General features: G+C 40.9%; 1 protein-coding gene across 1 annotated transcript in view; it reads left to right on the plus strand.

Moving 5' to 3' along the window:
* Positions 1–12739, plus strand: part of PPP2R5C (protein phosphatase 2 regulatory subunit B'gamma) — a 197822-nt gene that overhangs the window by 180426 nt on the left and 4657 nt on the right. Inside the window, 1 exon segment of the mRNA XM_038405255.2 lies at positions 254–370. Coding sequence (XP_038261183.2) covers positions 254–370 — 117 coding nt within the window.

Here is a 12739-nt window from a genome sequence, read left to right on the forward strand (position 1 = left end):
TGCTCCTTTTACTATAATTGTATATTTAAATATTGTATTTCTGCCAGAACCAAAGTAATGGAGACTCAGTTTTTATCTTTCCATCATACTTAAGTTCTGGGAGCATAAATAATTTAAGTCTTGATGCATTAAAATAAATTATACAGAAGCTAGTCTAAAATTAAGTCTTGCCAATTAAATGCTCCGATTTACTCTTAATATCCAATTATCATTGCTAACAATGATTATATTTTAACAATTTGCATTTTATTAGTACCCAACATATAGTGACACCAGTGTGCTGAACAGTCCTGTTGCAATGGAAACAGATGGGCCTTTAATTGAAGATTTACAGATGCTGAAAAAGACAGTGAAAGAGGAGGCGTGTCAGGTAAAACCATATGAAAAAATTAAACTTGTTCTCTTAATTTACAAATCTGTAAATAGTAACCATTCAAATTAAAGATAGCAGTTACCTTTTCTAAAAACAGCAGTACCCATTAACCCTAGAAATCATCTTGAGTAGCATTTTCATAATTTTTTAACTATGTTATCCTGCAATAATCAATGTTGTCAAAGATGGTACTTTAAAACAAAAAACTGGTAGCCAGAAATAAACATTCTAGCTGTAATGTCCGCTTTCTAAGGTATGTTTTATGATTTCTTCTACAAAAACATTTTTATTTCTGTTCATGTCATAGTGTGGACAATGAGTATAAAGATGGCTAGGGTGTGTCAAGTTCTTTTCTCTATACCTTAGCTTTTTTGCATGAAGGAGAGGTTGTAAGAAATATAGTCAGACTTAGTCATTACCAAAGTATCTTTCATCCAAAGTATTATCCTTCTTCTATAAAGTACACTCCCTTAAATTTGTTCATATCATATCCAATGTTGGCAATCTGGCTATCTACTTGTGTCCTATTTCACATTTTTGCAGAAAATTGTTTCAGGGTAACTGGCAGTTTCTTGCTTCCTCAGTCTGCCTATAAATGTAGATATGGGATAGAAATTGCTCTAGTTGTGATATCCTACTTGGATCACCTGGATCGATCGGTCTTCAGCTGTCATTAAGACTGCGCCGATCACAACATGTCCGCCATTCTTCTCGCACTCTTGCCTTTCTTCTCCACGTTCATCCAAAACGTTTAACAATGTCATCTTCCCATCTTCTTGAAGGCCGACCAGCTGTTTTTTTCTGTTCTTGCGGGTACCATTCAGCAATGATTGTGGTCCACCTATTGTCCGTGAGCTGTGCTGTGTGACCCGCCCATCACATCTTGTTATGTCTGCCTTCCACGACAACGTCTTTCACACCAGTGCGTTCTCTGATCATTTAATTTGGGATGTGATCCAAAAGGGAAATACCCAAAATAGCTCGTTCCATTTCCCTTTCAGCTACCGACAGCCACTGTTCTTCTCTCTTTCAATGCTCACGTTTCACTGCCATACAGCATGACTGGCAGCACTGTTGAATTGAAGTTATTTGTACCTGTTGTCCTGTCAATTTTTCCTTTGAGGACGTCCTTGATGGAATTAAACACACACCATCCTGCCCGAATCCTTTGTGAGAGTTCTCTGTTCAGGTCTTGGCGCCTATTAACTTCTTGGCCCAAATATATGTACTGTTCTGCTTCTTCGATTTCTTCTCCTGTTACCGTTATTTGGGCTTTTTGTAAGACATCTGATCACATGTATTTCGTTTTGCAGCGGTTCATTTTCAGGCTGATCTGACTGCTTTTCTTGTCGAGTCTTCATAGCATGCTCTGCAGTTGGGTGCTTTTGGTAATTAGTATGATGATGTCCACGGATCTGAGATGGGATAATAGTTCTCTGTTTATGTTGATACCACTTCTCCAACTGATCTTGTTCATAACCATTTTGAGACAGGCGGTTAATAGTTCTGGTGAAATTGTATTTCCTTGTTTTATGCCTTTCTCAATTGGGATGCGGAGGGGAGTTTCGAGGAGAGTAATGTCTGTTGTACATCCAGTATTTGCTTCCTTCAACAAACTGATGTACTGCATGTTAATGCCCTGCTCTGCGAGTGCCTTTAATATTGCATTAAACTCGACACTATCAAAGGCCTTTTCATAGTCGACAAAAGCAATGCACAGTGGGAGTTTGTATTCTCTCGCTCTTTCTAGGATCTGGCTAAGGGTAAATATATGGTCAATCTTGCTGAAATTTCTTCAAAACCCTGCCTGCTCTCTCAGCTGTTGTTCATCCAGACTCTGCGAGAGTCGGTTCATTATCACCTTTGTAAAGAGCTTGTAGATGTGAGAGAGCAGGCATATAGGGCAGTAATTCTTAAGATTTTCCTTCTTCAAGATATCGACTAAATCTTAAAGCGAGGGCCTGCAGAAATTATTTCTGACATTATTCCATCTTTGCCTGGAGCTTTTCCCTTCTTCATCTGGTGTAGCGCGCTTCGGACTTCGCTGACTATTATTGGGGGGACACATTCTTCTGACTCTTGGAGTGTTGGGAGAGGGATGTTGATTCTTGATTTGAACAATTCTGTATAGAATTCCTTGCAGAGCTCCTCCATCCCTGCTCTGTTGATTACTCTCTCTCTGTTCTTGTTCTTCAGTGCTGTTACACTCAATCTATATTGCGTGAATTTCCGCTTGCATGTCCTGAGGCTCTTGCGTGATTCAGCTGTTTTGAGGAACTTTTCTTTCTGGAAGTTCTCAAAGTCATCCTTCAGTTTTTGCCATATAAGCTTGCACAAAATGGAGTACTTAAGGTTGTTATCCGAGCTCCTTTTCATGTTTCTCTGCTTCTCCAACAAGCTTTTTGTTTCATTCGAGATCCTTCCCTTCACCTTCTTCAGCTTTTCAATTTCAGCTGCTTTTATGCAACGTCTCAGCTTGTCAGCAAAGATACTATAGTCCTCATCACACTTTTCCGTCTGGCTCCGATCAAATCCAGAAATCGCTTTCTTCAGCTTTGCTTCATCAAATGTCTTTGGCTGCTGTTTCCTGTTTCCCATCTGTAACGCCTTCTTTTCCACTGCTTTATCGAAAATCAACTTCACTCTAAGCAGGCAATGGTCACTGCTGGTGTTGAAAGGCTGCACCACCGAGATGTCTTGAATGATGCACCTTTTTTTTTTTGACTAAAATATAGTCTGTTTCATTCTTGCTCTTTGTGTTTGGCGCGATCCACGTCCACCTTCTTGCGGTCTTCTTTTTGTACCAGGTGTTTGCCATGTACAGTTCTTTCATGTCTGCCATCGCTACTAGCCTTTCTCCTCTTTTATTCCTTTCGCCGCTGCCGTATCTCCCTATGAACTTTTCGCCAGCTTTCCCTCACCCGACCTTGGCATTAAAATTTCCCATTGTGACAGTGTAAGTGGACTTTCGCGCGAGGGCTCTTTCGAGCTCTTGGTAGAATTCTTCCACTTCATCCACACTTTCACTTGTGGGAACGTAGGCCTGGATGACTTTGAGTGTAGCTTTTGACTTCATTTGAAGATGCAGCACACCAGTACATGATGATATTAGCTGGCATGATACGACTGTCGAAGACCACTCTTTATTGATAATAAATCCGACTCCTCCGACATTTCTAGCACCATCTCCCTTTCTGAGCCTCACAGCGCTTCCATCCTTCCAGTTGACTTCCATCTCCTTCTTTCGTCGGGTTTCGCAGACACCGAGGATATCGCATCTTATCCTTTTTTTCTCCTCCATCAGATAGTTTAACATTTCCTCCCTTGCCAGTGACCTACAATTGTAAGTACACAAAGCGAGGGTTGTCCTTTTCCATATTGGCCTAACATCTGACATTTTTAGCAACCTCTCATCGCTCAATTTCCGCTCCGTCACCGTAGAATGGTTCGATGATGCGCAGGGAACTAAGACCCATTTACTCATGTTGTTTTAGCTATTAACTTCAAGCCATCCCACTGGCTGGGCGGGCAGGCATGCGTACCTCCTCAAGCTTAGCTAGCCTTCTACCTCCAAGGAGAAGGAGAAGTGCTCTTTCCTCTAAGAGAGCAATCCCCCTCCCTGGATTGGATAGTCCAACACCTTTGTAGCATGGTTAGACCTACCAGGGCATGCGCCCTGCTACCATAGCTGTCAGACGGCCAGGGTCACCGCTGCGCCACGAGGTGCTGAGGTAGGATTTTGCAGTGGGATATCCTACCAGTAGATGAAAATATATTGTCTGTGCTGATTCTTTTACATCTGTCAGTTGGCTGTGAGATTTTGTTGAACCATTTGCAGATACTGGTGAGGGTGGATGCTTTTGTGGGGTCACCTCTTCTGTATAGTGCATATGTGAGCCTGCTAGGAAACTTAGTGAGAAGACATGAGCCTCAGTGCGTTCAGTTTCATAGGACTTCCACCAGGCAAGCTAATTCAAATTGGCTTCAAGGAACTAGGCTTGCTGTTCTATAAATCTTATTACCCCCCTTTGTAGGCATGCGTAAGGCATTACACACGGTAGAAAAGTTGTTTTTCCATTGTATAGGCAGGCATGTCAAAGACAGGGTTAGGCAGGGGGCTGCCTCGTTCCCCTCTGCACTATGGAGCAGGGTTCCATGGTTACTTTCATTCTGGTAGCACCTAGAGCTCCAATTCTGCCTGGGGTTTCTATTGTGCTAGGCTCTCAACAAACAGCGGAAGTCAAACTTTATTTTTTTTATATCTTTGTAACAGAGTAAACAAAACTCTTAAGTGTGGAATGGAATTCAGGATGTGGAGGGAGTCAATAAAACTGTGAAGCCATGCTGAGGATCATAACCTGGGAAGTAGGCTGGGAAACAGAGCTGGAGAGGGATGGGTAATGGTAGCTACTTTTATGCTTCTCCCCTGCCCCCTTTTAAGTACAGGCTGTGGGGGGTTGCAGACAAAGTTGCCAGGCAAGTGAAGATGGTCAATCTGCTACAGAAGACACTTCTCCATCTGACAAAGTTCGTATGGCTTACGAGAGGGGAGGCTTGATCTGATTGATCTTACCACGTCTGCCAACTTGAACTATTGCTATAGACCTTTAACATGTCTGAGAACAGTTGGAGTGTGGCATGGAGGCAGTTAAGTTAATAGGCTGCCAAGTGCTTTTTTGAGAACCAGCGAAGCAGTCAGATCAATAGGACTAGTGAGCCATGGAGAGAAGATAAAGGCTGGGGAGTGAGTTTGGGTGTAAAACAGAAGTTCACAAAGCTTCAGTGACTTGTTCACTGTAACTTTTTCCATGGTGGATAAGTCAAATAACTTCTTGCATTTTTCTCCACAAATTACCCTCTTTGGCATTTCAGTAGGTCAAAGCACTGTGAAAAATATGCTTGTGACTTTTGGAACTGTTATAGGAGGCTGAAAAAGTGGAAATTTCTATGGAATTGGAAAGAGGAATAATTTTAAAATAATTCTACCAAGAAAGCATTGAGGAGTGTTGAAAGTGCCTAGAGAAATAAAGCTGGTCGTCCTTTGAACCATTTGAGAGTGATTTCTCAGATTGTTCGTGTTTAAGGAATTTAAACCCTGCTGAACACTCATCACAACCGGAACAGCTGGGCTGTTAGTGTCTTGAAAACATATTGTTCCTTGAACAAATGGGAAGAAAAGTCTAACATTTTTGCTTGGTATTTGCTGGTTTTACAGGATAGGTATCAGAAATCCTTTGTATTAATTTCTCTATTTGAACTGGATTCCAACAGTTCAAGACAAACCAAGACCAGAAAGGCTTGCAGGTTCAAAACTTTTGCATCATGAAAAGCAACTGAGAAAAGAAATTAAATACAGTAATTATTTTGACTCAGGAGGTCTGTTGCACATTATGCAGAGATACTCAACTGACTATTACAATACATAGAAACTACATGTTAAATAAAGTCAAAATTATTGTTGAGTTCTTTTGTGTATTTAGATTTGCATACATTCAAAAGACTATCAAAGAAAGGTATTTATTAGTTAGTGTCGGAACAGCTTTCTTAAAAAGAGGGCTTACAGAATTTTTTTTTAATTAGTAAAATATAAAAGTTTATCACTGGGAGACACTAACTAGACAAGGAAGATATAGAAGTGAAAATGTGAAAAGTAATCACTGATATGGAATGATTCACTGAATTATTTAATTTTCATTCCTTATGTGTAAAGGCCAATAAAGCAAAAAAAAAAAGATTAAAACTGTTAATGTGAAGCATTTTCTTTTCTAGCTCTGAATTCTGGTGGTGTAGAATGCATTTTTAGTTATTTATTCAAAGCCTAGGACAACTTCATTTGGGTGTTTTTGTTTTTGTTTTTTCCTTTTCTGCTCAGAGAAAAAAAACAGACCTCCCCACTTTCAGAACTAAATGTAAACTCATAGTTTTCAATTTACACTCTCTCTCTAAAATATATCCCCTCATTCTAACACACAAAAAATCCTGTAAACTCATCTAGCTATTTCTCCTGCAGGATAGGAAGGAAGGGAAATTTGTTTCTCTGTTTAAATATTTGACACAAACTCCTACTATGGTGATGGGGGCTATTTATGTACTCAGAAGATGTCATGATGGAAGGCAACCTCGTTGGGAATTATTTTCTGACAGACGTAGAGTAGCAGCATCATTCTTCATTTCTGGACGTTCAAGACAGGCTGTGATAGTAGAGTATTTGATCTATTGAAATAGAGAGAGATGTGTGTGTGGCAACTGAGAGATCTGTTCAGTGACTTTCTTATGGAATGTGAAGGTGACAAAAGTCTTAAGACATCTAAACAGGTTTCTAGAGTGTGTTGAGGAGCAGTCTGTGGTTATGGTACATATTAGTACTAGTAACCTAGGGAGATCTTGGAAGCTAAATTTAGAATGCTAATAAGAAAGCTTTAGGTCCAGAGTGTCTATGATAGCTTTCTCTGAAATGCTTCCATTTCCATGTCTGAAGCCAGGGGAACTTCAATGTCTCAATATATGAATTACTCCTGGGGGGATTCTGCGGGACTGTGTGCCCAAAGGAAACAGCCACGCCCTTCCCCCACTTCCCCCCCGATTTCCTGTTTTTCCCTGCAGAAAAAGGCAGGGAAGCAAAGGGAAGCCCCGCATTGTGGGGGGAGAGGGTATTGAGACCATGTACAGTTTTGGGGTGGAGGCGAAGCATGGAGGGGCATATGGGGTTACGTGCCACTGTCCCCCCCACCCTGTCATTTCTGCAAATGCAGATCTAACCAGCTCGGAGGCTGCCTCGGGCTCCACTGACTCAGTTGTGCTCCCCTTTTGTGTGCTGGGAGTCTTCCTGTTTTCTGTGGAACAGCGAGTGCCCGCCCTGGGGGCTCGGTAAGGGGGCTGGGGGGAAGAGGCAGTGGGGAAGGAAGGGGGTGGAATAGGGCAGGGGGCAGGGAATGTGGGAGTGATGGGAGGGGGATGGAGAAGAAAAGGGGATAGGGGAATCACTGTGGAAAGCGGGAGCCCGGCCTGTGGCATCTCCTTGGCAGCAGCTGGGGCTCCCCTGTTAAGCAGGCCCATCAAAACCATGTCCTGACAAGCCCTATCCCCCACCCCACTGAGCATCAACTAGCTGCACCTGGACCCCCATTCCATCAAGGCCCACCCTCTCAGCACCCAGACTCCCACACTGAGACCCCCCCGCCATGCCACATCTTCCCACACCCAGACCCCCCCACTGAGCCCAACCACCATTACCTGGATCCCCTGCAGAGTCCCATTGCCCCTGCATCCGGAACCCCTCAACGAGCCCTTGTGCATTCAGATCTTCCACTGAGCTGCCTGCACCCAGATTGCCCCACACAGAAACCTCTCACCCCACACCTGGATCCCTCCATACTTGGATCCTGCTGGGCTGAGCCTGCCCAGCCACACCTGGTGCACCTGGCCCAGAGAAGCAGGGCCCTGGGCTGTTTCTGGGGCAGGCCCTGCCCTTGCATTGTGTCAGGTGCAGCCTCATTGCCGAGTCCCTGTACTGGGGGAGGTGAGGGCTTCAGGGTGATCTCCCACCTCAATAGCCTGTGATCCCCACTGCCACATTTATTTACTAACCAATAAAATTTGGAGAATTTTAAAATATTGTGTGCATAATTTTTAATTTTTTGGTGCAGAAGTCCCTCTGGACTAATGGATAAAACAAGGATTTAAAGAGGAGATTTTCAGGCACTGGGGCACGTTGAATGCCTATTAAAAAAGGTCAGGGAAGTGGAGAGAGATGGGCTCCAACTTAACTAAAGTAGAACCAGACCTCTGGCACACAAAATGAATAAAGTTTAGGAGAACTGTTTAAACTAAGAGCTGAGGGAAAGCTGACAGGTGCCACGGAGCACTGCCGTCTAACAGACATCTGTTAGGAATATCAGTAATACAAATGTATCTCTGTATCTAGCAAAGGTTAGGGCAGAGAGAACAATAAACCTAGAGCAAGGACAGGTTGAGATCACAGAGATAAATTCTGTTAAATCAACAAGGGGTCAGACTAAGGATTTTAATAAAAAATAGGCATATGATCAATAATTACTATAAATGCCTATATACAACTGCAAGAAGCTTAAAAGCAAAATACATGAAATATAATGCCTGGCAGTAGAAAAGGGCCTTAACATAAAATGCCTACCTGAAACATGGTGGAATAACATAAAATTAATAGAAAACTGTCATACCTGATTATAAACTATGTAAGAAATATAAATCAGGTTAAAGAGGTGGGGAAGTAGCATTATAGCCAAAAGACCCACAGAATTTGAGGATAGATTTGATTTTGAGGGAACTGCATTGTAGTATCTGTATGGATACAAATCCCATAAATCCAAGAGTACAAATATTTTAGTAGGGTTATATTGCCAGTCTCCAGATCAGAAAAAAGGAATATAGTATGTAAAATGTGATGAGATCAGAAGCAACAAGGTCTAATAAAGGGTAATAATTGGGGGACTTCAAATACTCATATATAAACTGGTGGGTCTCTTTGGGCTAGTAACTGTACAAATACATGGTATGAGATGGTCCTTGTCTTGAAGAGTTTACAATCTAAATAAACTTTAAACAAACAGCAAGTTCTAGAGCTCAGAAGAGGAGAAGCAGTACTCAACTTAGACCTAAGTAATTCATAGGAGTTGGTTCAAAAGTAAGTATATGCATAAAACATTAAGTTGTTGTGTTCAAAATATATCATTGTTTTATTATTACTGTAGTGCCTAGTAGCCCTAATCTTAGATCAAGAGCCCACTGTGTTAAACGCTGTACAAAAACAATCAAAGGACAGTCCCTGTCCCCAAAGAGCAATATAATTAAGTGTAGCATCCTTGGGAAAGGAAAAATAGTGGGAGAGGAATTGTAATCCTATAGACTTAAAACCCATACCACCAATGTGGCATGATGACATTTAACTTTAGAAAAATGGTTAAAAAATAAAAGTAGTGAAAAGGTCCCGAACCTAAAAAAAAAAAAAAATACAGTAACAGGCTCAGGGTGCATGCATACTCTTAAACAGAATGAGAAGCAGGATGGCAAGAAGTAAATCAGCATGGCTAAGGTTTATGAGATTATATGAGCTAAATAGGGTTCCTTCAAAAAGCAGAAATCGACCCCTAATGAAGCCAATAGAAAGGAGTATGAACTATGACAGGAAATATGTGAGAAGGAAATTAGGACAGTATTATATCAGAAGCAGAAAGCCTGCAAGAGAATCAATGGGTCCGCTGGCTGATCAGCAGGCAAAGGAAGCCATTAAGGATAAAGATGTTTCAGAGAAACTAAATAATTTCTTTGCATCAGACTTCACCACAGTGGATGTTTTTCAGTAATAAAGGTGAGATACAATCAAAGACTGAGATGTCAAAAGAAGAGGTACTGAAACAAATTTATAAATTATAAAGCAAGTCACTAGGACCAGATGGTATAGTTTTAGGAGTTCAGAAGAAACTTTTAAGAATGAAGTACTGCTTATGGTATTATATAGTCTCATTAAAACAAGATACCATACCAGAGAATTAGAGGGCAGTAAATATGCTTGTTTAAAAAAGGTGATGAGTGACCCAGGGAATTTATAGTCCAGTAAGCCTTTCTTCCATATCTGATAAATTGGTTGAAATAATTAAAAACCAAATTACAAAACATCTAAATGATCATAATTAGATCTATTATAATTTTATTTACTATTTGTATTTTTGTAGTGCCTAGGAAGCCTAGTTATGGACCAGGACCCCATTGTGCTAAGTGCTGTACAAACACAAAAAAACCCACAATCCCTGTCCCAAAGAGTTTACAATCTTAAGTATAAAAAAGAGACAGCAGATAGATGTGGACAGGGGAGTACAAAGAGACCCTATTGCTCTGTATGACAAGCTGCAGTATCAGCAAACCAGCAACTTAACTGTTAAGCTTTTCATGAGTATCATGGCAAAGGAGAGATTTCGAAGGGAAAACAATAAAATGGCTTTGCAGATGTTCACAGGGAGCTCTTCACAAGCATGAGGGTCAACATGGGAGAAAGCATGAAGGTGCTTATTTAAAAATGTAATAAGTGGGCAATGAAGGCTGGGATGGACCAATTGGTGATAGGTGTTGACCTGTCAATAGTGAATGCAAGATGGTAGTTAGGATTGGGATAAACTGTGAAAAGCTTTGAAAGTGAAAACAAATAGCTTATGTTTGATGTGAAAGAGAGGGGGGAGCTAATGTAGAGATGCAAAGAGAGGAAAGATATATTTGCAGCAGCATTCTGAATGGATATAAATAGGACAAGGTTGCATTTGTCAAGACCAGAAAAAAGGATGTTGCTGTAATCGAGACATGAAATGATGAGAGTCTGGAAGACGGTTTTAGCTGTGTGGATGGATAGGAAAGGCCATGTCTTAGAGATGTTCTGCAGAAAGAATCTGCAAGATTTAGATGTAGCTTGGATGTGAAAACCTAAAGAGAGGTCCAAGTCAAAGGTGATGCCTAGATTATGGGCTTGAATGACAGGCAGAATGATAGCGATGTCCACGGTGGTCGAGAAAAGAGCTAGGAGTGTGGGTCTGTGGGGGAAAGAGGTAAAGGAGAAGAGCAAGGGAGGGAGTAAGTGAATGCAAAGAAAATCGGGACATATGGATTTATTTAGTCAAATGGAAGAGTTAGATAGGGAAGAGCAGATGAGAAAATCTGTGTCTGTGAGAAAGGAGAGAGTTGTAAGAGGGAAAGGGGGAAGAGAAAGCAAGATGAGGGAGGGGGAAAGGTCACTTATTTTGTCAGTTTTCTCTTGGAAGAAAAGAGATCCTATGAGGAGACAGGTGGGGGAGGAGGAATGGGAACATTTGAAGAGTGAATCAACGGTGGCAAAAAGGTGGCTGGGATTACAGGCATGGGTTTCAGTTAATTTGGAGAAGTAGTTTTTAGCTAGGAAGGTGGTAGAACTGAATGAAAAGAAAAATGTATAGTGGAGGAAGTCAGCCTAGTCACAGGATTTCCACCAGAAAGACTCCACAGTGTGGTAGCAGGAGAGGAGGAAGCGGATGTTGGGTTGGAGAGTTGGGTTCTGCAAATGAAATCATGGTCTACTAATCTATCAGAATTCTTTGAACAAGCCAGTACAGTAGTCTATGAATAAGACCTAATTAACGTAATTTATTTTGGCTTTCAAAAAGCCTTTGACAAAGTACCTAGCAAGAAACTATTGAGAAAACTAAGTAGTTTGGGAGGCAAAGTACTGTCATGGATCAGAAACTCTGAGACAAAAAAATACGAAGTAGGAATAAATGGTCAATTTTCATCAAGACAAAAGGTGCCTGAGGCTCTGGGCTAGGTCTGGTGGTGGTCATTAGATTTGTTAATTTGGGGGAAAAGGGTGAGCAGTGACTGTGAGGTGGCAAAATTTGCAGATAGCAATTGTTTGAGTTAAGTAAGACTGGGAGAAGCTTCAGCACAGACTTAACTTAGGTGAATGGGCAACACAATGGCAGGTGTAATTCAAAGTTGACAAATGTAAAGTGCACATAGGAAGGAACAATTTTAACTATTCTCACATCTTACTGGATTCTGGTTAGCTGTAACAATTCGAGAATAATACAGCATTTTTGAGGACAGCTGAATGAAGACCTCTGTTCAATATGCCACAGTGATCAAAAAAGCAAAAAGAAAAGGAGTACTTGTGGCACCTTAGAGACTAACAAATTTATTTGAGCATAAGCTTTCATGAGCTACAGCTCACTTCATCGGATGCATGCGATGAAGTGAGCTGTAGCTCATGAAAGCTTATGCTCAAATAAATTTGTTAGTCTCTAAGGTGCCACAAGTACTCCTTTTCTTTTTGCGAATACAGACTAACACGGCTGCTACTCTGAAACCTGTCAAAAAAGCAAACAAAATATTAGGGTGCATAAGAAATGGGATGGAGAATATTTTATAATGCTGTTCTATAAATCAAAGATATTTCCTTATCTGAAATACTGTATTCAGTTCTGTCACCCATTCTTTAAAAGGACATGTCAGAATTAGCAAAGGTTCAGAAATGTGCGATGATTAGAGGTGTGGAAAAACTCCCATGAAGAAAGATTGGGACTGTTTACCTTAAGGAGAAGACATAAGGATATACAAAATAACAAATGGTATGGAGAAGGTAGATCAGCAACTGCATCATATAGAAGCAAAGACAATAATTTGGGGGAATAAAATTTTACTAATAAAGCTAAAAATGTTTTAGATGGACTTGTTATAAAGCAATATTTGATCTTCTCTTTTTGCTTAACAAAATAGTCTCGACTGAAAACAATGTGTGGATAGTTGGGGTAGGAAGGAAATATGGCAAACATTTGCAACACAAATTTTAACCCTCTTCCTAAAGTACATGTA

Source organism: Dermochelys coriacea, chromosome 6 (genome assembly GCF_009764565.3).
Source record: "Dermochelys coriacea isolate rDerCor1 chromosome 6, rDerCor1.pri.v4, whole genome shotgun sequence".
NCBI lineage: Eukaryota > Metazoa > Chordata > Testudines > Dermochelyidae > Dermochelys > Dermochelys coriacea.